At 56.3% G+C, this 25,760-nt stretch overlaps 1 protein-coding gene and 1 long non-coding RNA gene across 4 annotated transcripts; one reads left to right on the forward strand and one right to left on the reverse strand.

The window, feature by feature from the left end:
- Window positions 1-25: 25 nt before the first annotated feature.
- On the reverse strand, window positions 26-5,775 carry LOC138846562 (uncharacterized). The gene is made up of 3 exons (XR_011384067.1): window positions 5,280-5,775; window positions 3,369-3,590; window positions 26-2,959 (listed from the first exon to the last, which is right to left on the reverse strand). It is a non-coding gene; the product is annotated as an uncharacterized lncRNA (long non-coding RNA).
- Window positions 5,776-11,606: 5,831 nt separating this feature from the next.
- Window positions 11,607-25,756, forward strand: HAS3 (hyaluronan synthase 3). Of its 3 annotated transcripts, XM_051846614.2 has the most exons (5): window positions 11,607-12,123; window positions 12,492-12,626; window positions 15,179-15,811; window positions 21,199-21,300; window positions 22,512-25,756. In XM_051846614.2, exons 3-5 carry the CDS (start codon window positions 15,179-15,181, stop codon window positions 23,433-23,435), a joined length of 1,659 nt encoding a protein of 552 aa, XP_051702574.1. In that variant the 5' UTR covers window positions 11,607-12,123; window positions 12,492-12,626; the 3' UTR covers window positions 23,436-25,756.
- Window positions 25,757-25,760: the final 4 nt, after the last annotated feature.

Below are 25,760 nucleotides of genomic sequence, written 5' to 3' on the forward strand. Positions count from 1 at the left end.
ACTGATTCATGGACGCAGCAGTATTTGAAAGGCTAAATGAGAGAAAGGGAGAGAGAGAGAGATCTTCCACCCACTGGCTCATTCCCCAAATGCCCACATCAGCCAGGGCTGGGCCAGGCTGAAGTCAGGAGCCAGGAACTCACTCTGAGTCTCCCCCCGGGAGGCAGGGACCCAAGTACTTGAGCCGTCACCTGCTGCTCCCAGGGTGTGCATTTGCAGGAAGGTGGAATTGGAAGCACATCTGGGACTTGAACCCAAGCTGTCTGGTGTGGGATACAGGCATCCCAAGCGTTGTCTGAACTGCTGCCTCAAATGCCTACCGCTGTAAATTTATTTTTATTTATTTTATTTTATTTTATTTTTATTTTATTTTATAAGATTTACTTATATATTTGAGTTACAGACAGAGAGAAGGAGAGACAGAGAGAGAGGTTATCCATCTGATGGTTCACTCCCTAAATGGCCACAACAGTTGGAGCTTGGCTAATCCTGAGCCAGGAGCTAGGAGCTTCCTCCTAGCTTGGCTGGGCCAAGCCAAAGCCAGGTGCTGTCTCCCACATGGGTGCAGGGGCCGAATTAATTGGACCAGCCTTTGCTGCTTCCCCAGGGAGCTGGATTAACAGGGAGTGAGATCAGGAAGTGGAGCAGCCGGGACTTGAACTGGTGCCCATATGGTTTGCTGATGTTGCATGCGGTGGCTGTAACACAACACTGGTCCCAATTATTAGGGTTTTTAAAATTACTGGGGGCCGGCACTGTGGTGTAGCAGGTAAAGCCACTGCCTACAGTGCCAGCATCCCATATGGGCACCAATTTGAGTCCTGGATGCTCCACTTCCAATCCAGCTCTCTGCTATGGCCTGGGATAGTAGTAGAAGATGTCCCAAGTGCTTGGGGCCCTGCATCTGCATGGAGACCCAGAAGAAGCTCCCGGCTCCTGGCTTAGGATCGGCGCAGCTCTAGCCGTTGTGGCCAATTGAGGAGTGAACCAGCAGATGGAAGACCTCTCTCTCTCTCTCTCTCTGCTTCTCCTTCCCTCTCTATGTAACTCCAACTTTCAAATAAATAAATAAATCTTTAAAAAAAAAAAAAGAAATTACTAAATAATTCTTCCAAGGTTCTTGGGAAAGAGCTTGAAAACTGTAAGATGGTAAATCACTAAACTTGCATGTCAGGTGGCACAGAACTCCAAGGGAAGTGACATCGCTGCTTGATGGAGCCCAGGAGCCACGCCCACCTTCTTGCTGCTGGCCCTCCAGGTGCCCTGAAACCACCTCTCCCACGGAGGTTCTCTGGTGCTCACCTTTGACCTCCTCCCTCGTCACTTGGGACGTGACTCCCCCGTGACACTCACTCTCTCTTTTGCCTGGCCTTGTCCCCCTGCTCTGCCCTCCCTTCCCAGGCCTGCTGCCCGCAGCCCCCTTGGCCCATGGGGGATGGCGTTGCTGCAGGAGACGGGCAGGTCCCAAAACAGCGGCTGCACCAAGCCCCGGCCTCTGCGCGAGCGTCGCCCGCTTGTTCAGGTTGGACTTGCTGCGAGTTCTGGAAGGCTTCCTCTCTGCTCTGTTTTTCTTCCTCTTGGCACAGGCTTGCCTTCTGCCAGCCCTCTGTGGTTCCACCAGAAATCTGCGCTTTGGCCTCGCTCCTTATCGCCTCTCCGCACACAGCTTCCACAGCCCCTAATCTCCTGCATCGGGCTCGCTCTCCTCCGTCCCCTCACCTCCCTGTGGCTCTGCCCTCCCGGCCTCATTCCAGAGCACATGTGCCAGGGTCAGGAGGGCAGGAAAGCAAGTCCCAGGCAGTGACCGCCACTGATTAAGCACCTACTGTGTGCCAGATGCTGCAGAGAGCACAGCAGCACCCCGGACACACACAACCCTCTCCTCAGGGAAGCTTGTACCGCGGCACAGGGAGACGGAGAGGAAGAGAGGCACTGTCCCGTGGTGATGGGTGCTGGGGCAGGCGCGAGGAGTGCGGTGCGCACAGAGATGGCCTCCCCGGGAAGCTGACGTGTGAGTGCAGACGGGAGGGGGGGAAGGGACAGCGTGGAGGTAATCTGGGGGAGAGCAGGTGCAAAGGCCCAGAGGTGACACAGGTCTGGCAGGCTTCAGGAAGAGCCAGGGGCAGTATGGCTGAAGCAGAGTAGGGGAGAGGAATGGCGGGGGGTAGGGGGAATCCCCAGGAGCCTTGGGGCTGCTCTGGCAGCCTGTTTTCACCTGAGGCCCCTGCAGCTGGTTTCTGGAAAGCACTGTGAGGCCAAGATGGGCACTGCTGTGACACAGAGCTACTTTTGTTCCTACCTGGCCACTCTCACCCCCGCCATCACAAGGCAGCGGCTCGCGGCACCCCTTCCCTGCCCGCCCCAACGTGACCACTGTTGCTTCCGTGCTACTGCGCCTCTTCTGCAGCAGCGGCTTCTCCCGCAGGTGTGCAGATCGCCCTCGGCCACCCAGCCGCCTGTCCCTTTGTCTCAGGGGGTGGCTCAGTGAAGCCGGCCTGCCACCTGCCAGCGACCCTGCCAGCAGTTTGCCGCAGTGGTGAGATTGGCTGTGACATCTGAAAGTTGGTCATTGCCTGGGAAGGCATGGGATGAGTCACCAGACCTGTGCAAAGCCAAAGCCAGCAAGCCCTGCAGCCGCACGCAGCAGCCTCACCGCCGCCATTGGCAGTGCCGCTGTGCCGGGAGCAGGCTCGCTGCTCGATGCCCGCTGCCCAGGGCGGGGACACTGCGTGCCTCCGGACAGTCTCTGCTGCCGGCGGGCTCAGGCAAGCCAGGGGACCATAGGCCCTCCCCATCAGCCCTGGGAAGGCCCAGCTCCTCAGAGCCACTCGGGCTCTCAGGAGGCCTCAGGTTTCGTGCCCCTCCTGCAGGTGACCCTCTGCTGTCTGTAGAGTGCAGCAACAGGATCCATTGCTGTGTTTGCTTGAGTGTGGAAAGTCGTTGTCCACGCCACAGCCAACTGGGGAACGGGGATGTGAGTTCAGCAGGACGCGGTGCCCAGCCCCCTGGCTCCCAGCCAGGAGCCCCATGTTGGCCACACGGGGAGCCCTCCGTGAGTGTTTGGACATGATGCTGAGTGCTGTGGCACTTCTGGGGAAAACCAACAGTCTGCAAGGGGAGGGCAGTTACAGGTGCAAACTGCAGCGCCCATCTGGACCAGGGACCCCAGCCCAGGGGCCCCCGAGGAAGTCCCGGGGCTCCACTGCCCCAGCACCAGCGAGGAGGAAGAGTGCCTAGCCCACAGGCACAGCTGCCCTGGCTGCTTGGGTGTGTGTGTGTGTGTGTGTGTGTGTGTGATCAGTTGATGCATGTTATGTGACTTGTAGTGAACTGAATGGGTGTATAACAAAACGTTCCCACAATCTCACCTCCACTCCTTCTCCAAGTTTCGCCTGACAAGCTGAGCATAACGGTGTGCAGGTCTCTGTGACAATGTCTTAGAGCCGTCAGTAGTTGTGTGCCTTAGAAACGGCCCGTCGGTGCTCACAGATCTGTGTCCTTCGCCGTCCCAGCGTGGTCTCCATTGTTTGCCGAACCATAGCGCGGTCAAGCGTGTGTACCCATGGATAGTCAGTTGAGTCATGTCTATCCTCCAGTGATTTAAAAAAAAGTGTTTTATGTATATGAAAGGCAAAGAGAGAGTGTGTTCCCATCAGATGGTTCACTCCCCAAATTCCGGCAATGCTTGGGGGCAGGGGAGGGGGGAGGCAGGAACTGGAAATTCAGGACTCCCGCGTGGGTGGCGGGAACCCAACTCCAGGGGGCATCACTGCGGCCACCTAGGGTCAGGGAGTGAGAGCTGCGGCCACGGTTAGGTCAGGCTGAGCGCCTGCCGCCAAGTGAGGCTTAAGTACGCCTTCATTACTGAAGTGTCTCTTTTTATATCCTCAGAGGCCCGAGTGCCGAATCCAGAAGGCAGGAATAGTTTAAATGTTAATGCCAAAATGCTACCCCCAAAGTCTGTGCTGAGCTCCACTTCCCCCTTCCCAGCTGACTTTGCTGTAACACCCACGAAATGCAAGCTCCGCCTCCAAAGCAGTGTTGGCACCACTGGGGAGCACTCCCCACCCCATCCCAGAGTGCCGGGATTCAGGCCTGGTTCTGCATGTGGTCCAGGCACCCGCTTCCTGCTGACGCACTCCCCGGGAAGCAACGGGATGGTTCACCCATGTGGGAGACCTGGCTGGAGTCTGGGCTCCTGGCCTTGACCTGGCACAGCCGCAGTTACTGCAGGCATTTGGGGAATGAAACAGTGAATGGGAGATTCTCTCTCTCTCTCTCTCTCTCTCTCTCTCTCTCTCTCTCTGTCGTTTTGCCTGTTACATACAACAAATAAGTAAGTGAAAAAAAGATGTTTAAATCAGAATGGGCACGTCTTCAGGGGTTGGAGTGTCCTGTGTACCGCAACCTCAGCAACTTGCCCTGCCCACTCTACCCGCCCCAGCAGCCATATCTCAGCTCCAAGGGCAGTTAGTGGAGAGAAACCTTGACCCCTGCAGTTCTGGCTAAAAGGACTTTGACCCCACTCGGCTCTGTGCCTCTATCTGCCCTGCAGTTCTGGCTAAAAGGACTTTGACCCCACTCGGCTCTGCGCCTCTGTCCTTGTGGAGGGAACCCATTCTCTGGGCTTTGGAGGGTCCCCAGGATGGTGACCGTACTTCCCAAACCAGACCTAAGGTCTGCTGGCCCCTCTAAGCAGTGGGGTCATCCCATGAATCCGGGATGAAGGGTGGTTGGAGCCCTTCCCCCATCACTGGACGCCACGGTCACTGTCGCAGGGAGACCTGCTGGAGCTCTTGATGCCTTCCTGCGCCCATTCATCCACTTGCTCCTCGCACTGGGCCTGGGAGACAGGCATCGTTAGTACCCTGTTTCACAGATGGGAAAACAGGCCCACAAGAGGCTAATGACTTGGGCCAGCTTACATAGGTGGTAAGAAGTTACCAAACCGGTATCTGGACCCAGGCAGTCTGGCCCCAAAGGCTGTGACTTAACCGCAGTGCTTTGCATAGATACTGTTTCCAAGCCGCAAGCCTCTGCCTTAGTGTGAGGCTAGACCACGTGGGCCTGCTCGTTTAAATGGGCGCCTGCGTCAAGTCCAGGTTTGCCGCTCCCCACGCCCCCAGCCCCGTGCCCTCACAACCGCGTCCTCGGCCATCACATCCGCCCGCAGACCCCAGCACTTGCTGTGCCCCTGTGCTCAGCACCAGGGCCCAGGTAGCTTCCGGTTCTGCAGCCCATCTGCTCCCGCCCTTCAGCAGCCTGGGGAAACAGCTTACTGAAGGGCTGCTGTGCTGTCAGGGTGGCCCAGGGAGTGCACCTCTAAGGCCGCCTTCCTGGGAACAGAGGAGGCAGGAAGCCCGGGCACGAGTGCAGATCACTAAGTGAGCGGGTCTTCCCAGTGAGCACAGCACCTGCGCTCTCGAGAGGTGCGGCTTTGGTTTATCCTTAACCCCTTCATCCATCAGGAGCAGGGCTCCGGCAATCGGCTGCTCAGAGCATAGGCACGTTGGCGGCTCAGTCCATACCCTTCCTTGAGACAGGAAAAAGAGGCTGGATTCATGGCCATCTCTTGGGGAAGGGAAAAAGGACGGTCCCAAGAGGTGAATTCTCGCACGCAGCGAGCCGACGTGCAGCGGTGGGGGGTGGGGCGAGCACCCCGAGGGAGCAGAGGAACTTCCCTCCCTCCCCAGCAGGCGCCCGGGGCCAGGGCCTCTGCTGATTGCAGGGCAGGGCGCGCAGGGGCGCCTCCGCGGGGGAGCCGGCAGAGCGCGGGGCCTTTAAGTGGCTCATTAAATGATGTCAGATGTCAGCCTCACCGAACAGTGCCGGGTGGGGCTTCTCAGCAGCGCAGCCCCAGTCAGCACGCACAGGTAGCAGCCACCTGGCTCCGGGAGAACAAAGCCGCCGCCGCCGCCGCCCGCTCGGCGTTTCCGGAGTTTCTAGCACAAGCCCCCTCCCCTCCCCCACGCAGGCCTTTATTGGACCACACACCACTTTCAGAACTTCGAGACCTCTGGCGTCTGCGGCGTTCAGGCTGGCAAAAGGCCAGCCTGAAATTAGGGCAGAGAACAGCGATGCGGAGCGTTGGGGGGGGCGGGGTGGCGCGGGTCCCCACCCCACCCCCCTAAAAAACGTTGATGCTGGGAGACTGCAAAGAGCAAGGCCCCCGCCTGAGTCCAGCCGGTGCCTCTGTGGTTGAACCCAGGGCCTGGGAGAGAATGCGGGGGAGCTCAATTCGCTCCAGGAAAGAAGCCCAGGCCCTCCTGGGCCTGCAGAGCCCCGAGGTGCGCCAGCTCCCGCATTCAGAGGACAGAAGCCAGCTTCCGCATTCAGAGGACAGAAGCGTCCACTCGTCGTCCCCCACCAAGGGCCGGCTGGTTCGTCCCTGACCTTCTGGAAGAAAAGCAAGCAGCGCCCTTGCCAGCAAAATGAACCTCTGAGATCCGCTGCCAGGTGCCACGGAGACCTGGGCTCGACTGGGCCAGCCCTCCCTGCGTCTCCTTGGCTCGCCTTCCCACTGTCCAGTTCGAACCCATGTCTTGTCTCCCTCGTTCCTGCTGTCTTGTTGGCTCACTCATTCACTGTCGTTGTTGTTGTTTTTTAAGATTTTTATTTATTTAAAAGAGTTACAGAGAGGTAGAGACAGAGAGAGGGAGGTCTTCCATCTGCTGGTTCACTCCCCAGTCGGCTGCAATGGCCAGAGCTGCGCTGATCTGAAGCCAGGAGCCAGGAGCCTCTTCCTGGTCTCCCAGGTGGGTGCAGGAGCCCAAGGACTTGGGCCATCTTCTACTGCTTTCCCAGGCCATAGCAAAGAGCTGGATTGGAAGTGGAGCAACCAGGACTGAAACTGATGCCCATATGGGATGCCAGTGCTGCAGACCGGGGCTTTAACCTGCTGTGCCACAGCGTCAGCAACCTCTTAGGTCTTTGAAGTGTTCATTCAAACAGGTGTCTGCGTGGGGGCTGGGCAGTCAGGGGGCTGAAGGAGAAACAGCAAGGCCCGAAACACTCCAGGGCCCCGCCCCTCACCGGCTGCCTGCCCGCCCCTCTCAGTGCCAGAGAGGCACTTGCTGGTCCCCTGGCTGGGTGAGTGGAACCCTCAGGATGCCTCTCAGCCCAGGCGGCCCTAATGCAGCCCCCAGGGACTCCTTGCATTGATCTGGGATGGGTCCCAGGCATGAGTGTGGTTTACAAAGCACCCCAGGGTCTCAGAGTGTCCTTGTGAGAACCTCTGCATGTGCCCCCCCTCAACCCCCGCTCAGCTTTTCTGTAACTGCTTTTATCTGGGGTCCTGCCCTGGACCCTGCTGTGACAGTGACTAATGGAAAAAGAGGAGGGAGAGCCGAGGTGCCAGCGCGTTGAAGAACCAACCGTGCTTGAGTCTGTCCTGCAGCGCCAAGTGAATTTGGGATGTGAGCCTGAAGCTGTTTTGTGTCCCTCCTGCTGACCTGGTAACCTTGGCCTTCCACCAACACCTGGGGAAGTTGTGTGTGTCCACATGGCGTCACGGTCACGCGTGTGGACGAGCACATGGGTCCTTGTGTGGGGGTAGGTTGACAATACCCAAGGGAGAATTCCTGGGACTTTCTCAGGCGGGAGAGCATTGATGCTGTCATCATTCTTGGAAGTGGCTTTCGGGGAAAAGCACTCTCCCTCCCGGGGGCTCCTGGAGCCCTCACTGACCGTGCAGCTCCCTGCCTTAGCCAGGGTCTCTGTGACTGGCCGAGGGAAGTGAGAGCTGCAGGTGGCTGGGCTGTGCCAGCCAGGCTGTGGCCTTTGAACAGTGCGCTCTGGGTGCTGGCGCAGCTGGCACAGCCCTACACACGCACCTGGATCCCTGCCCACTTCTTTCAAAGGAACAGTGTGTGTGTGTGTGTGTGTGTGTGTGTGTGTTGGGGGAGGGGGGTTGAAATAAAGCACCCCAAGGGAGTGCTGGCCACCTCTGGTCCCATGGCCTGGCCCTTCCTTCTGTATTTATTGCTTTCACTGCAGACCAGGTGACGCAGGCTGCCCGCACCCCGACCCAGATTAGCAGGAAACTCAGTGGACTGACAATTCATACTATTCTAAAACACTTTATTACAAATTTTTTTTTTTTGCTAATAGAAAATGCAGAAACTGCAGAGGAAAAAGAAAAGGTAAAGATTAAAAAAAATCCATTGTTCTACCACGTGACCTCAAATTTTATGTTCAGTGTGATCTTACTGTTTGGGTGAACTCCTCCCTTGCCTTTAAGTCACAGGGTTTTAAGGAAAACATAACATAAACTTATTCATCCATACAATTTTATATCCTGTATGTTAACACGGAACCATGTTCTTTTTCTTTTTTTTTTTTCATTTTCCTACAATCTGTTCATCAACGTAATTGTTAGTAGCTGCACACTGTCCCATCAGGAAGGTAGGTTAGGGTTGAAGACTGTCTACTGGATTTTTCTCCTATATCACCTCGGGGCTGGAGAGAAAGGAAAGATGGCCGGGTAGAGCTTTGTCTGCTCAGGATTCCAAGAAAAACCTCTCCAGGTCTGGCTTGCTCCTCGGCCACCAGTCTGCTGTGCCCTTGTCATCCTGACCTTCAAGCCAGCATCAAAGAGCCCGGCGCCCCCAGCAGAGCACAGGCCCCTGAGTTTGAAAGGAAAATGATTTTTCCGGCACAAGGGCGAGAGACTGGAGTTAAGATCCAAGCTTTGTAACTGCCGTGCAGGAAAGTCATTAGCCTGCTTCTTCAAACACCTAGGTTCGGCCCTGCTCACGGGCACTTGTCGGGGAGAGGGGCCACCCATGAAAGGGTCACTTTGTTCAGGAGTGGGGCCGGGCGGTGGCCAGGGTGCGCGCTTCCCTCTTTGAATTATGTATTAACTAGTACTGCGGCTTCAGCGCCTGGAGGAGAAAGCCCTCTTTATCAGCAGGGGGAACACACCTTGCCACTCCACGGAAGCCATTTCAAATCCATCCTCGTTAGCTTCAAGAGGTTTCCATGGTGGTCGGCCCAGGGGAAGTGGAGGGGCTGGAGCTCAGGGGGACTGAGGGAGGCCTGCGTGGCTTGGCTGCCATCCCTGGTTCCGTTTTGCTTTGCTAGAAGTTGTGGGCTCCATGCCAGGGAGGGGCACTGAGGCGTGAGGCCCGGGGATGAGGGGCCTGTGGAGGTGGAGTCCCCCTCCTCCTCCTCCTCCCTCCCCTCCCTCCCCCACCCCTACTCCGAGGCCAGCCCAGCAGCACAGCGGGCCCAGGGGCCACCTGATGGCTGCAGGCTGTGCCCCAGCTTCTAGCACCAGTGAGGGCAGACTGGTGGGCTCCTGCTGGTGCAAGGTATCTGAGCCTCTCAAGAGTCTGGGCTTGCAAATGGCTTGAAAGGTGGGATCTGCAGCCTCAAACCTTACAAAGCTTTGAGAAAGGCTCCTCGGACTCCACACCCGGCTTGCCTCTTCCTCTCCACCTCCCACCCCACCTCCGCCACAGGAGTTGTCGCTGCCTGCCCTTGTCCTCACCCCCCGAAGCTGGCACCAGCAGTCCTCGGCGTGGCCCCTCCCCAGCCCCGTGGTGGTTGCTGTACCCTACTCCTAGTCCTTACCCCCAAAAGCCACCAGCGCAGCCTTCCCTGGGCCACTGCACTCCGACAGCCGCCATTGGGATGGACAGACGTCCACAAGCCATCGGAGGCCACCCAAACCCCCCACAGGGAGCCCTCTCAGTAACTGGACTTGCGGGGGCCCTGCTCCCGCAGCGGCCTCAGCTGGGAGCTCCTTGGTGTCCATCGCTTCTTTCATCCGGGCCTCTCACAGCCCTCCTTCACACACACCTCACCCCTTCCTGTGCCCATGGCTGCCCTTAGGCTGTGGCTGTGCTGTTTCCTCTCTATTCAGTAGCTCAAGTTCTCAGTGAAACCCTGCCCAGCCCGCTCGAGCCCAGAGACCGCTTTCCCGAAACCCTTGGTGTCTTCCAGTGGATGCGATTTCCAACATCTTCTCATCTACTGCCCTGCACAGTGACTGCATTTGTCACGCGTCTTTGTCTTCTAGGTGACAAAGCCTAGGACCAGCCCAAGACCCCTGGGTGCCCAAGCACAGTTCTGCACTCACAGCAGGTCTGCAGCGTTTGCTGAATGAATGTTGAAACGCAGCATGGATCCTCCCCCGTACAGCCTAAGAGGGAGGCTTAGCCTCGAGCCAGTGTGGCAGCCAGTCTGGCCGCATCTGTGTTCCTGTTCTCAAGCGGCTGACTATGGAGTTAGTCCTATTTCTAAGTCCCCAGGGGTGAGCAGAGATGGCCTTGAGATTTACTGGATCGGCCCCTTAAAGACTCCCCAGCCACCCTCTCCTGTACCAAGGGGTGATGCAAACAGGGCATCCCTAAGTGGCTGCTAATTACAAGCATAGAGGGGCCACACAGGAGACACTCTTACCCGCCGATGACAGCGCTCTCTGGAGAAGGCACTTAGGGGGCAGTGCCCACTGGGATGGGCAGACCTGCGGTTCACTGGGAGGTTGCGCCAAGCCATTGCCCACCCTGGAGCCCACAGTGAGCCAAGCGATAGCCTGTGTGACACCGTGGGGGCCCTAGATGCTAATGAGGCTTCTGGGCCCAGGCCTAGGGAACCGGACTTGCCCAAGAGAAGAAACCATGCTGTGCCTGGCGGGGGGTGCAGAACTCTCCACGCTGGCTGCCCCCCTTCTCGCAGCTTCCAAACAGCTCACTTGGAAGCAGCCCACTGCTGCGTGTGACTCGCCAACACGTTTTGCTGGGCCTGTGGAGTACTTTCCCCCCCAACATTGGAATTGGCTACCAACAGTTAAAAAGTAGGAGATTTTCCAGTACAAGCTGGATTTCTGGCTTCTCTGGACAACAGAGCACCTGGGAGATCTGGGGCGTTCACCCCCACCAGCCCATGCCCCCAGCCGCTGCGGGTCCTTCCCGGTCTACAGTGTTGGAAGATGGTAAATCGGGGCGGGAGTTAGGATCAGATGAGTCTTCCAGTGTGCCGACTGCAAGCTGTGAGCAGGTGGCTCCGGGCTCCGGGGGCACGCCTGCAGAGAGACCCGCGTGCCCTACACACACGCATCCCCGAGCTTCTTGTCGCGTGCCCTGGAGGGCCAGGCCTGGAGCGTCAGGCTGCGGTCTGATGAACGGTAACTGGTCCCAGTGCTTACAGGGCGCTCCGAACCGGTCTCCTCATGCCTTGTCACAGCCCCATTTCTGGGATGAAGACGCTGAGGCCCACTGCCCCACAACCAGTGGTGGAGCTGGCTGGCTGACTCCCCTTAACCGCACCACAGGCTCGCCCCATCTCCGCTGTAGGTGCTCTGACCCGGCCCCTGGGGAGGACAGGAGGTCAAAACACAACCCGTGTGTGGATTCCATGCTGGTTTTTAGGAACAGGTTTGCACCCTATCAGTGATGATCGGTGTGAAACCGATTTTTGTAATCCCAAGATGGGAATGGAGGAGCAGGTGTGCCTGGGTTCCTGGCTCAGCCCGGTTGAGGACTGCGCTCTGGGGCCAAGGGAGGGGGAGGGTGGGTGGCGGCGTCCCTGAGCCCACACACTGGGGGAGCAGCGGCCAGCTCCACTCAGGCGCCTGCACATTTACATTTGTTGCAGCACGGGAGGAAGATAACTCAGGTGTGCTTGGAGGACACGCGAATTCCTTTTCTGTGGGTTTTCAGGTCTTTCTAGGGTGTAAAAACTGTGACTTCAGCCGGCTCTCAACTTTGTACCTCTCCCTGGGGCCCCCACTCCTTGCTGCCCTCCCTCCTGGACAAAGTCAGCTGGGAGTTTAGAAGGTCATGGATGTCGGAAATAAAGGTGCAGAAAAGGGGAGGAGGAACTGTTTGGGCTTTAAAGACACCGGAACCGCCGAGGTTTCTGCAAAACCATTTGCAGCTTCTGCAAACGGCCTCAAAGTCATCAGCGCCCCACTGCGGAATTCCAAGCTGAGCCTGTCACAATTGTTAACACCTTCTTCGACCAGCCTTTTCCCATTTCACAATTACTCTCCTCTGCTCCTCGTTCTTGCCAGCCGGAAGGTGCTGCTGCCTTGGATTTAGGGAGCCCTCCGCGTTCAACCAGCAGCCCCTGGGCGTGCACGAGTCGGACCGACTTCTCCGCGCTCGCCCGCTTTGCAGGGTGAGTCCGGGCGAGAAAGCGGCGCGTGGGGGCGGGGGCGGAGAGTGGCAATTTTGGCAGTGCCTGCAGGTTCTCTTCAAAGTTAACGACCCCTCAGGGTTTCAGCTGGGCACAATGACCGCCTCCCTTGGGCAGCTGAGGGAACCCAGTTTCCGACAGGGCGCAGAGGCTCTGAGTCCGAGGAGCCGCGTCTATGCGGGACCCCTCGTCCCCGCCCAGCGCCGGCCAGTGGAGCTGCCTCGGACCGAGCCGGGCAGGGGACGCTCCCTCGCGGCCCTCCCACTCCTGCCAACTTTCCCGACCCCGGGGCCTGGGGAGGGCGCCGCTCCCGGCGGGAGCGCGCGCCGCACTTAAAGGCGGTTCCGCAGGGCCGGCGCTCGGCAGTCGGAGCGTGGCGGCTGCGGAGCACCGCGGAGGGAGTCGCGGCGGCGGCGAGGTCGGAGGAGGGACATGGAGCCGCCGCGGGCCTGCTAAGCACCGAAGCGCGGGCAGCCGGCGGCACGGTGAGCGTGGGCCAGGCCCAGCAGCCCCCATTGGAGCGGCGGGCGCGCGGGGCTGCGCCGGGGACCCGGGCACGCCGGCTCCCAGGGTGCCGTATGCGGAGCGCCCGGACCTCCACCGGCTCGGCGCACTGCGGACGCCGTGTCCTGCTCCGGGAGGCCGGTTGGGCACTGTGGCAGCGCCGGGTTTCCCGGCGTTGGTTCCTGCAGCCCCCTTGCCGCTGACCCCTCCTCCCTTTCTTCCTCCATCCTCTCCTCCCTTCCTCCCTTACGGCTCCGGTTTTGTGAATGAATCGGGAGGCAGACGACCGTGCGGGGCACGAGGCTGCGTGGAGTACCCCCTCCCCCTCCCCACCTCAAGCTCGCCAAAGGTTCGGCCCCGTCCCGACACCAAGACAGCCGGCGCCTAGGTTTCTGCGGGCCAGCCGGGGCACAAAAGCACGTGTCGGCAGGACTGAGCTCCCCTTTCCTTGCCGGCTCGGAAGGGCGCAGGGGAAGGAGCCCCTGCCTGCCTCACAAGTTTCCATCCCGCCGCGGGCAGGGCGCACCTGTCAGAAGAGGCGCTGCAGACCAGGCAGCCCCTCCAAGTTTTGGGGGGCGGGTAGGGAGGGAGGCATGTATCTTTGGCTGGAGGTTTTCTCTTTGGGTCGTCTGGGGGCCCGGTCTTGGGGAGCACCCCCAGCTTCGTGTCCTTGAAGGTAGGGCACACTGGCCAGCCTGGGCCTGGCTCTTGTGGATCCTTTCTGAGCCACGGGTTTGTGGAGGGGGGAGGTGGTCCAAGCTAGGGTGACAGCCCCCTGCCGAGACCTTAACCAGAGCGCCTGATTGCACAGGGGGTATCCAGCCGCGGGATCTTTTCGGATCATCTGCGGGGAGCGCAATACAGGAGCAATGCCTTTAATTCCTGCTGGAGGAAGGAGGGGGCAGGCGACTTCGGGAAGCGCCTTTGTCTGCAGGCACACTTTGCCACGGGAGCTGGGGCCCCAGCCAGCTGAGCCGAGCCTGGTCTGCCTCTGATTCCGTGGGTTTCCCGTTTCTTACCGGCTGGGTCGTGGGAAACCGGCACGTGGGTGTGGCCGGTGCAATCTTCGCCAGGAGGTGGGGGTTGGGGGAGGGAAGTGTGGTGAATGCCTCGTGTCGCTGAACGGTGGGCACAGCCCCAGCACTGGACCGAAGCAGGGCTCCAGCTCCCTGGAGGTTGCCGGGCTGTCCTGGGCTTCCCCTGCCCCTTCCCAGAACACAGGCACTAGGTGCACAGCACCCTTCCCCTGGTACACTTGGGAGGAGAGCGTCCAGGGTGGCATGTTGAGGGGTTAGCGTTAATAAAAGGAGGGGGGTGTCCTGCAGAGGAAGCACGCAGCAGGCTCCCCGGGATGGCGGTGCAGGGCGCCCAGAGGCCACGCTTCCCGGAGAGCCCAAGCTGCCAACAGCTTTTTCCGGCCCAGGCTGCTGGTGCCTGCGTCTTACTTAGGCAGTAACTGCGTGTTCCTCAGCACCCTGCGTGCAGGAGCGGTGTGTTGGGGTTGGAGCTGAGTGAGACCTAGAGGTGTAGCTTGCCTGTCTGCAAAGCTGAGTGAAAACAGGACCCACAGACTCGTCCCTGAGAGGCAGGGAGGTGGCCTGGGTGGGAATGGAGGGCAGGGAGCAGCTCTTGCGAGCCTCACGGTGTCCTTGAAGGAAACCAGCCAGCCTTAGCACATGCTAGCCCTTGGGCTGATGGCTTTCCACGTTCACTGCCTACCTAGCAGGAAACTACCTGGTAGTGGTGGGGAGACCATGTCCTCAGCTGTCTTCACAGAAACCGCTGTTCCCAGCAGGCATTAGGAGACTTAGTTGCCAAGTGGGAACCTGGCTTTCTTCCCTGGAGTGGCCAGGCAGGGGTCCAGCCCGGAGTCTGCACCAGGCACTAGGACCAAGCAGCTGGCTCCCTAGGCAGCCCCCTCTCTCAGGAGGCTGCTGCAGTTCCCCCAGGGCTTCCACGTCCAAGGGGCAGCTCATTGCCTCCCTGCCCGGTCTGCTTTTCCCGCCGGCTTTCCCTTTTTCTCCTGCCTCTCACACAAATGAGAACAAGGTGAGAAGGCAGGGAAAGTTTCTCTGACTGTGCTGAGAAGCCTGGCACCTTTATTTCCTGCTGTTTGTCTCTTCCTCCCCCATTTTCTTCATGAGCCTTGTGGGGGGCTGTGCTTTGTGGGTGAACATCCCCTGGTGAGTGAGGGCATGCCCCGGGCTGTGTCTGGCTGCTGAGGCAGATGGCGGTGGGCTTTGGCTTGTCAGTAGTAGATGCTACCGCAAGTGCTTTCTTTACATGTGTCACTTGTTTAACCCTCAAAGATGCTGTGAGGTTAGAACCGCAATCGGATCTAAAGACTAAGGTTAAGGCAGTGGCAGAGCGGGACTTAAACCTCCGTAGGCAGCTTCTGGCTCTAGAAAGTCTTGCTCAAGCTCAGTAAGTGACCATGGATTTTATTCATGGGTCAAACTGCAAGAATGCCTGTACACCCACAGACTGAAAATGCTGCTGCCCGCCTGACCCCACCTCTTTCGCCCCCTGCCAGATGCCAGTGCAACTGACAACAGCCTTGCGTGTGGTGGGCACCAGCCTGTTTGCCTTGGCGGTGCTGGGTGGCATCCTGGCAGCCTATGTGACAGGCTACCAGTTCATCCACACAGAGAAGCACTACCTGTCCTTCGGCCTGTACGGCGCTATCCTGGGCCTGCACCTGCTCATCCAGAGCCTGTTTGCCTTCCTGGAGCACCGGCGCATGCGGCGGGCCGGGCGGCCGCTGAAGCTGCCCTCACGGCGGCGCTCTGTGGCGCTCTGCATCGCCGCCTACCAGGAGGACCCCGACTACTTGCGCAAGTGCCTGCGCTCAGCCCAGCGCATCGCCTTCCCTGACCTCAAGGTGGTTATGGTGGTCGATGGCAACCGCCAGGAAGACGCCTACATGCTGGACATCTTCCATGAGGTGCTGGGTGGCACTGAGCAGGCCGGCTTCTTTGTGTGGCGCAGCAACTTCCACGAGGCAGGCGAGGGCGAGACCGAGGCCAGCCTGCAGGAAGGCATGGAGCGCGTGCGGGCTGTGGTGCGGACCAGCACCTTCTCGTGCATCATGCAGAAGTGGGGAGGCAAGCGTGAGGTCATGTACACAGCCTTCAAGGCCCTCGGCGATTCAGTGGACTACATCCAGGTAAGGGTGCCTCCCCAGGAACGGGTATGCCAGCATGTGTCCCGCCAGCTGGAGTGCTCCGAGAATTTGGGGTTCAGTCTGGGGCCCCTGTGTCGTGCACATTCCTTTCCTGTCCTTAAGGCAAAAGGGCGTAATGCTCTGAACAGCAGTCCCGGATGCAAGTGTGGTCCCACTGTCCCATAGAGCTGTGAATTTGGGTGTAACTTGGGATTCTGGTCCCCACAGTAACAGCAAGCTGGTATACAGCATCCACTTACTTCATTACCGGCAATGTTTGAGGCACTTCAACCTTATTGGCTCCTTTAATCCTGGATGCAGAGGGTGGGTGGCTGCATTGTGATGCGTCAGATTAGGCTGCTGCCCACAATGCCGCATCCCTTACCAGAATGCTGGTTCATGTCCCGGGTGCTCTGCTTCCAACCCAGCTTCCTGTGATGTGTCTGGGGAGGCAGCAGAAGATGGTCCAAGTGTCTGGGCTCCTGCCACCCATGTGAGACCAGGATAGAGCTTCTGGCTCCTGCCTGCTCTAACCTCAGAGTTGGAGCCGTCTGGGGAGTGAACCAGCAGATGGAAGGTCAACTAAATCTTAAAAATACTCAGAGGGAGTAATAACTTTTTTTTGTTTTTAATTTTTGGACAGGCAGAGTGGACAGTGAGAGAGAGAAAGGTCTTCCTTTGCCGTTGGTTCACCCTCCAACGGCTGCCCCGGCTGGCGCGCTGCAGCCGGCGCACTGCGCTGATCCGATGGCAGGAGCCAGGTACTTATCCTGGTCTCCCATGGGGTGCAGGGCCCAAGCACTTGGGCCATCCTCCACTGCACTCCCTGGCCACAGCAGAGGGCTGGCCTGGAAGAGGTGGATTAGCCTATTGAGCTATGGCGGCGCCGGCCTACCACTCTGCCTTTTAAATAAAATCCTAAGAAAAAGTTATAACGGGCCGGCACCGCGGCTCACTAGGCGCAACCCGGCACACCGGGTTCTAGTCCCGGTCGGGGCGCCGGATTCTGTCCCAGTTGCCCCTCTTCCAGTCCAGCTCTCTGCTGTGGCCCAGAAAGGCAGTGGAGGATGGCCCAAGTGCTTGGGCCCTGCACCCCATGGGAGACCAGGAGAAGCACCTGGCTCCTGGCTTTGGGTCAGCGTGGTGCGCTGGCCGTAGCGGCCACTGGGGGGTGAACCAACGGAAAAAAGGAAGACCTTTCTCTCTGTCTCTCTCACTGTCCACTCTGCCTGTCAAAAAAAAGGGGGGGGGGGCAGAGTGGTAAAGAGCTCTTCGAAATGGCCATTGAAGCCAAGAGCCTGTAACTTCCTTCTGGGCCAACCATGTGGGAGGCATGTTGCTGGTAGGGATCCAAGTACTTGGGCCGTCCTCTACTGCTTTTCCAGAATCGTTATCGGGAAGCTGGATCAGAAGCAGAGCAGCCAGGTCTTGAACTTGGATATGAGGTGCTGGCAGCAGCTTAACCCAATGCTATAATGCTGGCCCCTGGGGCTAAGAACTATTACTATGTCCACCCAGCAAGCGAAACACAAAGCACTGAGGCCAAGTAACTTGTCTCATGTAAGGTACAGAGTTGAGATTGGAGCCCAGCCTCTCAAGTCTGCTCTTAGCCATTGTCAATGCTGCTGTACCATTAGCAACATGAGGATGAATGTCTTTATAGGGTAGAGAAAAAGGGAAAACAAGTCATGATCAAAAGCAACATTTAATGGGGGCCAAAAAGTTATTCTGGAGCCAAATTCATGTCTGAGGTGGTGGAGAGAATGACACAGAATGATCACTAAATTCATTTTGTGGCAGCATTGGCAGGACTGGAACTCTTAAGACCCTGCTTGGCCGGCGCCGCGGCTCACTAGGCTAATCCTCTGTCTTGCGGCGCCGGCACACTGGGTTCTAGTCCAGGCCGGGGCGCCGGATTCTGTCCCGGTTGCCCCTCTTCCAGGCCAGCTCTCTGCTGTGGCCAGGGAGTGCAGTGGAGGATGGCCCAAGTGCTTGGGCCCTGCACCCCATGGGAGACCAGGAGAAGCACCTGGCTCCTGCCTTCAGATCAGTGTGGTGCACTGGCCGCGGCAGCCGTTGGAGGGTGAACCAACGGCAAAGGAAGACCTTTCTGTCTCTCTCTCTCTCACTGTCCACTCTGCCTGTCAAAAAAGGCCAGACCCTGCTTAGCTTCTGGTCAAAGGAATCGATGACGCCAGCCTGGAAATTTTATTAGCTCAGCAGTGTTGAAACAGCTTCTATTTTCAAGAAACGAAAACTAGGGAGAAGTGGGATTAGAGCTCCCACACTTCAGGGGCATACATCTGGCCTGGTAGTTAAGACATCACATGGCACGCCTACATCCAATATCAGAGTTCCTGGTTTGAGTCCCACCTCCACTTCCAGTCCAAAGTTTTTTTAAAGAATTAGTTTTTAATTATTTGAAAGGAAGAGTTGGCTAGATCAGTCGATCTTCCATCCACTGGTTCACTCCCCAAATGGTTGCAACGGCCAGGGCTGTCCAGGCTGAAGCCAGGGGCTTTTTCCGGGTCTCCCACTTGGGTGCGCAAGGGTCCAAGGATTTGGGCGATCCTCCACTGCTTTCCAAAGCACATCTGCAGGGAGCTAGATGGGAAGTGGAACAGCCGGGTGTCAAATCGGCACCCGTATCGGGTGCTGGCAATGCCACAATGCTGGCCTGCCAATCCAACTTCTTGTTAATGCGTACCCTGGAAGGCAACAGGTGATGGCTCAAGTGCACGAGTACCTGCCACCCCCATGGGAGACTTGGACAGTTCCTGGCTCCTGGTTTCAGCCTGGCCTGCCCTTGCTGTTGTGGGCATTTAGGGGGTGAGCCAGCAGGTGAAAGGTCTCTCTGCCTTTCAAGTAAAGTGCAAAGAAGGGGGGAAATGCCTATGTCCTGTGTCAGTGATGCCTAGCTCCACTCTGACACCAGCTCTCTGGTAACATGCACCCTGGGAGGCAGCAGTGATGACTCGTGATTGGGTTCCTGCCACCCGTGTGGGAGACCTGGGTTGAGTTCCTGGCTCTAGGGTTAGGTCCCCGCTGTGCCACTGTGCACATCTGAGGAGTGAACGAGGTGATGGGAGTATGCTGTTACTTCCTGTAAGTCTTATTTATTTGAAAGTGACCGCTCTTAAATCTAGTTCATTCACCCAAATGGCTGCCATGTCTGGGGCTAGGCCAGGCTGAAGCCAGGAACCAAACTCCATCCTGGTCTCCAACATAGGAGGCAGGGGCTTAAGTACTTGGGCCAACTTCTGCTGTCTTCCCAGGTGCATTTGCAGGAAGCTGGATTGGAAGCGGAAGAGCCAGCATTTGAACCAGCAATCTGATATGGGATGCTGGCTCACAAGCAGCAAGTTAACCTTGCTGTGCCCCAACACCCCTCACATTTCAGTACCAAGTAGAAACTTGAAACCCAGGACCCCAAGAACTTTGGTCCAGAATCTAGCATCTACCCTGCCAGTGAGTTTTACTACCACTTGATAAATGCCTGAAAGCATAATGGCTCTCTGGGTAGCCTACTTGTTTGTCAACTCAGTGTTGCTTACAGCATGTTGTTTAGCAAGTGAGCATTGGCTCTAGGATTTCAGACTGACAGCTAACAGCCCTGCTGATGGTGCCTCTGTGGGAGAGAACCTTGCCCCAGCCAGTGGGGAAACCCAGGCAGCAGGAGGGCTTTTCCTCTCCAACTCTGCTCAGCTAGAAAGACCTCCCTGGAGTGAAAGGAGCAGGGCAGGAAGTAGAGGTGAGACTGGCCGCACTGGGAACGTGGCCTGTAAGCTGGCAGGCTCTGCAAGTCGGGCCTGAGGCTCCCTGAGCTCTTCCTGGGCATGGCCAGTGTGTCCCTGATGGCTGTACCTGATCCCCCCACCCTCCCAGCGTTCTGCTGGTCTGTGGCCACTCTGCCTGCCAACATGGAGGAAGCTGGGAGAGGTTGGGATGTTGGAGGCAGCCTCCTCTTTTGGGGCTGATGGGCTCTTACTCAGCAACTTTATTTTTGAAGATTTATGTCTTTATTTGAAAGGCAGAATTACAGAGAAAGATCTATCTGCTGGTTCACTTGCCAAATGGCTGCAATGGCTAGACCAGAAGCCAGGAGTTTCTTCTGGGTCTCCCACATGGGTGCAGGGACCCAAGTACTTAGGCCATCTTCTGCTGCTTTCCCAGGCACATTAACAGCACTGGATCAGAAGTGGAGCAGCCAGGACTTCAACTGACAGCCATTATGGGATGCTGGCACTGCAGGTGCAGCTTTACCCACTATACCATAGTTCTGATGCCTATGTAAACTTAAAAGGCTTTTGGGCTTTTGCAGAACAGGGTTTTGGTTCATCTGGATACTGTTTTCTGCTGTGAGAACGGTGATCATATAGAGCTCACTCAGGGCTGTGTAAACCAATTCCCCTGCCCAGTGGTTATCAGGACTCTGGACCATTTGAGTGCCACTACGGTTAAGTGTATTTCATAGCCTAGGTTCAACTAATAATACTAGTGTAACCTGTTCAATGAGCTTCCCAAGGGAAGGGGATGGCTAGGATTTGATCTAGGATCTGAGGGAAGTGCTCCCATGCCCACTGAAGTAGATTTCAGGCAAGAGCAGCCTTTGGCCATACTGTGCCCTGGGCTTGGGAACTTGGTCAAAGGAGTCTGTGTTGAGCACAGAATGCCTGCAGCCATGTTGGGTAGTCTGAAGAGGTTCCTGTGAGTAGGCAGAGCTAGTTACCACTGGGGCTATATGTTGTCCAAGAGGCCAGACACTGCAACTGGGACCCTGCCATCAACAATTCTATGGATAGCCTTGGGCAGTTTTCTGTCAGGAGCCATTTCTTGGCCTTGTGAAAAATGCATTCTGGGGCCCAATGCTGTGGGCATAGCATATAAAACCGCTGCCTATAGCACTGACATCCCATATGGGTGCTGGTTGGAGTCCCAGCTTCCTGCTAATCTGATTGTGATCCAGCTTCCTGCTAATGGCCTGGGAAAGCAGCGGAGGATGGCTCTAGTGCTTGGGCCCCTGTACCCACATGGGAGACCTAGAAGCAGCTCTTGGCTTCAGATCAGCTCAACTCCAGCTGTTGCAGCCATCTAGGGAGTGAACCAGTGGATGGATAGTATCTCTTAAATATTTAAAAAAGAAAAATGCATTCTGGCTCTGGTCTAGCCACTGTGCCCATCATCCGACTGCCCTGGGACCCCAGAGCCATACTGAGACGGTTTTCCCCTTCCCAGAAACCTCACTTAAGTCTCTGGACTTCTCTAAGCCTCCTGGCTGAACTCTCCTTTCCCTCACTTTCCCTTATTCCTCTTGTCCCTTTGCAGAGCGCAACCGTGTGGTGTGGGTGCTCGTGTGGTCAAAATGGGCTATGTACTTACTCTCTCTGCAGGTATGTGACTCGGACACAGTGCTGGACCCAGCCTGTACCATCGAGATGCTTCGCGTCCTGGAAGAGGATCCCCAAGTAGGGGGAGTCGGGGGAGATGTCCAAGTAAGAAGTGACCAGCGATTCCTGGGGGTTGGGGTCTGGACTGTTTCCTAATCTAAGAGAACTGTTTAGGAACTTTTTTTTTTTAATAAGACTTTATTTGAGAGGTAGAGTTACAGGGAGAGATGGAAAGGTCTTCTATCCACTGGTTCACTCCCCAAATGGCTGCAATGGCTGGAGCTGGGCTGATCTGAAGCCAGGAGCTTCTTCCGGGTCTCCCACGTGGGTGCTGGGGCCCAAGCACCTGGGTCATCTTCCACTGCTTTCCCAGGCCATCAGCAGCTGCGACATGAACCAGTGCCCAGATGGGATGCCAGCACCGCAAGCGGAGGCTTAGCCTACCAGCCACAGTGCAGGCCCTAACATTCCCTTTCGACAGTTTCTACTGCTATCATGGGGCTCACCTCACTTGCCACTCAGCTCCTTTCCTGCTGTTTTCAAAGTGAAGGAGAGAGTTAGCAGTTAAAGAATCAACACCGCAGGGAGTAGCATTTCACCTTGAGGTCCTAGATTCTAGTGGGGACTTTTCTGGCTGGTGATGGAGCAAGTAGCTCCACAGTTAGACCCCTGAGAAACCCTAGCTGTGAGGGGACTGGGCTGAAGAGTTCTGCAACATGTTACTAAGGGACTACGTCATCTTCCGTAGGATACTGCAGACCGTACATCACGTCCTTAGGGACGCTTCCAGGTTTTGCACCTTAAGCCCTTTACTCTGCCAGCAACATCAGCTGGCAAAGGTGGTGTTTTGTTTTATTTTTTAAAAATTATTTGAAAGAGTTGGAGAGACAGATCTTCCATCCACTGGTTCCCTACCCAGATGGCTACAACAGCCCGGTCTCAGTCAGGCTGAAGCCAGGAGCTTCTTCCAGGTCCATGTGGGTGGCAGGGGCCCAAGTAATTGGGCCATCTTCCACTGCTTTTCCCAGGCCGTAGCAGGGAGTTGGGTCGGAAGTAAGCAGCCAGGTCTTGAACCAGCGCCCATATGAGATGCTGGCATTGCAGGCAGCAAGTTTAGCAGCTAGGCCATGATGCCAGGCTCCCTGAAGTGGTTTTCACCACTACAGCAAACCTGAGAGGAGAGGTGAGTGGGTATAGGTGGTTCCTCTAGGCCTCAGGTTTTTCAACTCTAGCAGCATTAGAAACAATGACCGGGAACTTAGGCAATGGGTCAGAGTGCCCAGGGCAGGTAGCCCAGCATCTCTCTTCCCTTACAGATCCTCAACAAGTATGACTCATGGATCTCGTTCCTGAGCAGTGTGCGGTACTGGATGGCCTTCAACGTGGAGCGGGCCTGCCAGTCCTACTTCGGCTGTGTGCAGTGTATCAGTGGGCCCTTGGGCATGTACCGCAACAGTCTCCTCCAGCAATTCCTGGAGGACTGGTACCATCAGAAGTTCCTAGGCAGCAAGTGCAGCTTTGGGGATGACAGGCACCTCACCAACCGAGTCCTGAGTCTTGGCTACCGAACTAAGTATACAGCGCGCTCCAAGTGCCTCACTGAGACCCCCACCAAGTACCTACGGTGGCTCAACCAACAGACGCGCTGGAGCAAGTCTTACTTCCGGGAGTGGCTCTACAACTCTCTGTGGTTCCATAAGCACCATCTCTGGATGACCTACGAGTCGGTGGTCACAGGTTTCTTCCCCTTCTTCCTCATCGCCACAGTCATACAGCTTTTCTACCGTGGCCGCATCTGGAACATCCTCCTCTTCCTGCTGACCGTGCAGCTGGTGGGCATCATCAAAGCTACCTATGCCTGCTTCCTTCGGGGCAATGCAGAGATGATCTTCATGTCCCTCTACTCCCTTCTCTACATGTCTAGCCTCCTGCCCGCCAAGATCTTTGCCATTGCTACCATCAACAAGTCTGGCTGGGGCACTTCTGGCCGAAAAACAATTGTGGTGAACTTCATTGGCCTCATCCCTGTGTCCATCTGGGTGGCAGTTCTTTTGGGGGGTCTGGCCTACACGGCTTATTGCCAGGACCTGTTCAGTGAGACAGAGTTAGCCTTCCTTGTTTCAGGGGCCATTCTGTATGGCTGCTACTGGGTGGCCCTCCTCATGCTGTATCTGGCCATCATAGCCCGGAGATGTGGGAAGAAGCCAGAACAATATAGCTTGGCCTTTGCTGAGGTGTGAAATAGCCGCCCTCAAGTAGAGCGGGAAAAGTGCAATGGGTAAGGGAGGGAAAGGGATAGGAAGAGAAACGACAGGGTGGGAGGGAAGAGGGAGTGCTGTGTTTAGTTTCCTAATGGTCCAAAGGACAAAGCTGAAATGCAAACAATGCTGACTGTGGTATGGGCCCAGGCAGCTTTGCGTCAAGGAGGCCACACACTCCTCTGGCTTGGGGCAGAGGAGCTAATGACTTCAGGCTGCTTGACTGCTTGCCTCTTGGGGAGATTCTGTTTCCTCCCATGGGACCTACTGGGACTCAGGAGTGTGCTAAAACGAATGGTAAGTTCCATTCAGTGGCCACTTCTTTTGGTTAAGTAACGACAGCCTGTGGTTTGGGAATCTCCTAGCCCATCTGAATACAAGCAGAGGTGCTGGGAGAATTTCCTGAGAGCTGGGCCAACTGTCTCCTCCCACCCCAACCCCCACTACCAGCCATCAATGCAATAAGACTGTGCCTGAGATACAAGGCCCAGAGGCCTGATCTGTGGGCATCAGAAAACAGGGTCCAGGAATGGTGCTTTATGTGATACAATCCCACTCCACATCTTAGCAACCCAGGGATCAGCCAGACCAGAGGGAGTTACCATCAAAATGCTTTTTAAAGGTGTATGGAAAGCAAGGTTTTGCAGAAAGACCATAGACTACATGGAGGCCTCGGACTGAATGTATTTTACCTGCAAACTGCTGATACTTCTAGATGGATTCTTGGCTTGCCTGTGATCTCTGCTGGGGAGAGACAATGTTTTAGCCATCTACCAGAAGATTCACCCCTCAATCTGGACAGAAAAGTGAAGTTTTGGCTATCTGAACCCATGTCTACTCCTGAATTCCTCTCAAATTCAGTTCTGATCTGAGGCTAACATATCCTCACTTTCATTAAAGGGACAGTTTTGGGGCATACCTGCAGCCAAATCTGCTATCCTCCTCATCATACCCAAGGTTTTCAAGCTGCCAACTGGGGCAGAGCCTGGGCTCACAGGACCATTGCCAACAGGCAAGCCTGGTCCCAGCACCCAGGGAAAAACTGCTAGGAGCCTCTGGATCAAAGTGGGTACAGTACTGCGACTGCGTGGACTGATCCCTTGGCAGCTGGTAAGCACGTGTGACTTTCGGGTTGCTGTTCTTGACAATCGCCTCATGGAAAGCTGTGTTGCAAAAGTGAAACCTCGAATCCAACTGGGCATCTTTGAGGCTGTCCACTGTCTCCTGTGGCATCTTCAGGGAACTCGTACAGTTACTTCTGCACTTGTTTCCGTCCAGAAACTCAAACTAGGAGGCAGCACTGGCTGCTGTCCCTTAAAGGTCTTGCTTTCTCTCCCCTACTTCTCAAGGCCATTTGATTTCCTTCCGTTGCTTTTGGGGAGAGGAAGCCATTATTCGGTCACTTGCAGTCCACAAGATGTTCTTCGCTTTTGGGTTTGAACCTGGGATCTTGACTATAAGCCTTTGGCTTAGAGGTTTCTTGCACTCTCTAAACATCCATTTTCGGAGGGGTCGGCTACCTCTCAGAACCAGCACTGGACAGTTGGGGAGCGAGCCTCTAGTGTACCCAGGTGCTTCCTACAAAAGAACAGTGTGCTCTGAGCCACAGATGGGCGAACCCTGGTGCTTTCCTTCAACTCAAGAATTTCCCGGGTGTAGCCAACAGCTGCCACCTTATACAGACTCTGAGTTGCTGATAAGACTGATGCCAGCCTCTCTCCATGGAGGCTGTGAAATAGCAGCATTTGCTAAACGCAGTTGTTCCAGGCTCTTCCGGGTTTCTGCTGGCCAAGAAGTACACTATTTTGAGCACTACAACGGAGGAAATCCGGTCAGCCAACTGCAGAGCTCAGACTTCACCAAGGGCTTGTTTTTCTTCAGCTTGGACTTGAAGGCTAACGGAGGGCGCTGGACTCTGGATGGAAACTCCTGGCGTCTTACTGTCAGCTCTGCCTCGCGCTGTGGTCGTCGGCTTTCTTCAGACCACAGGTAGGCAGGAACAGGTAGTGAGCTCACAACGTTTGACCTCGACTGGTTTTTCTAAGTTATTTTGTACGTTTTTCAGCAGCAAAACCAAACTGGGTCTTTAGCTTTATCCCCATTTCTGGCAAGGGAAGAGCCTTTATACAACTGGACGCATTCTGGTTTTTCCTGAGAATTTTAACCCTCTTTTGTATTATTTCTACAATAATTTGTAAACATATTTATTTTTACCTGCTTTTTTTTTTTTTACTTTTACTTTTCAGGTCAGATTTTTATACTGCACTTACTTGTCAAAATAAAGATTCTCACGTAAGGCTGTATCTG

Source organism: Oryctolagus cuniculus, chromosome 18 (genome assembly GCF_964237555.1).
Source record: "Oryctolagus cuniculus chromosome 18, mOryCun1.1, whole genome shotgun sequence".
NCBI classification, from domain to species: Eukaryota; Metazoa; Chordata; class Mammalia; order Lagomorpha; family Leporidae; genus Oryctolagus; species Oryctolagus cuniculus.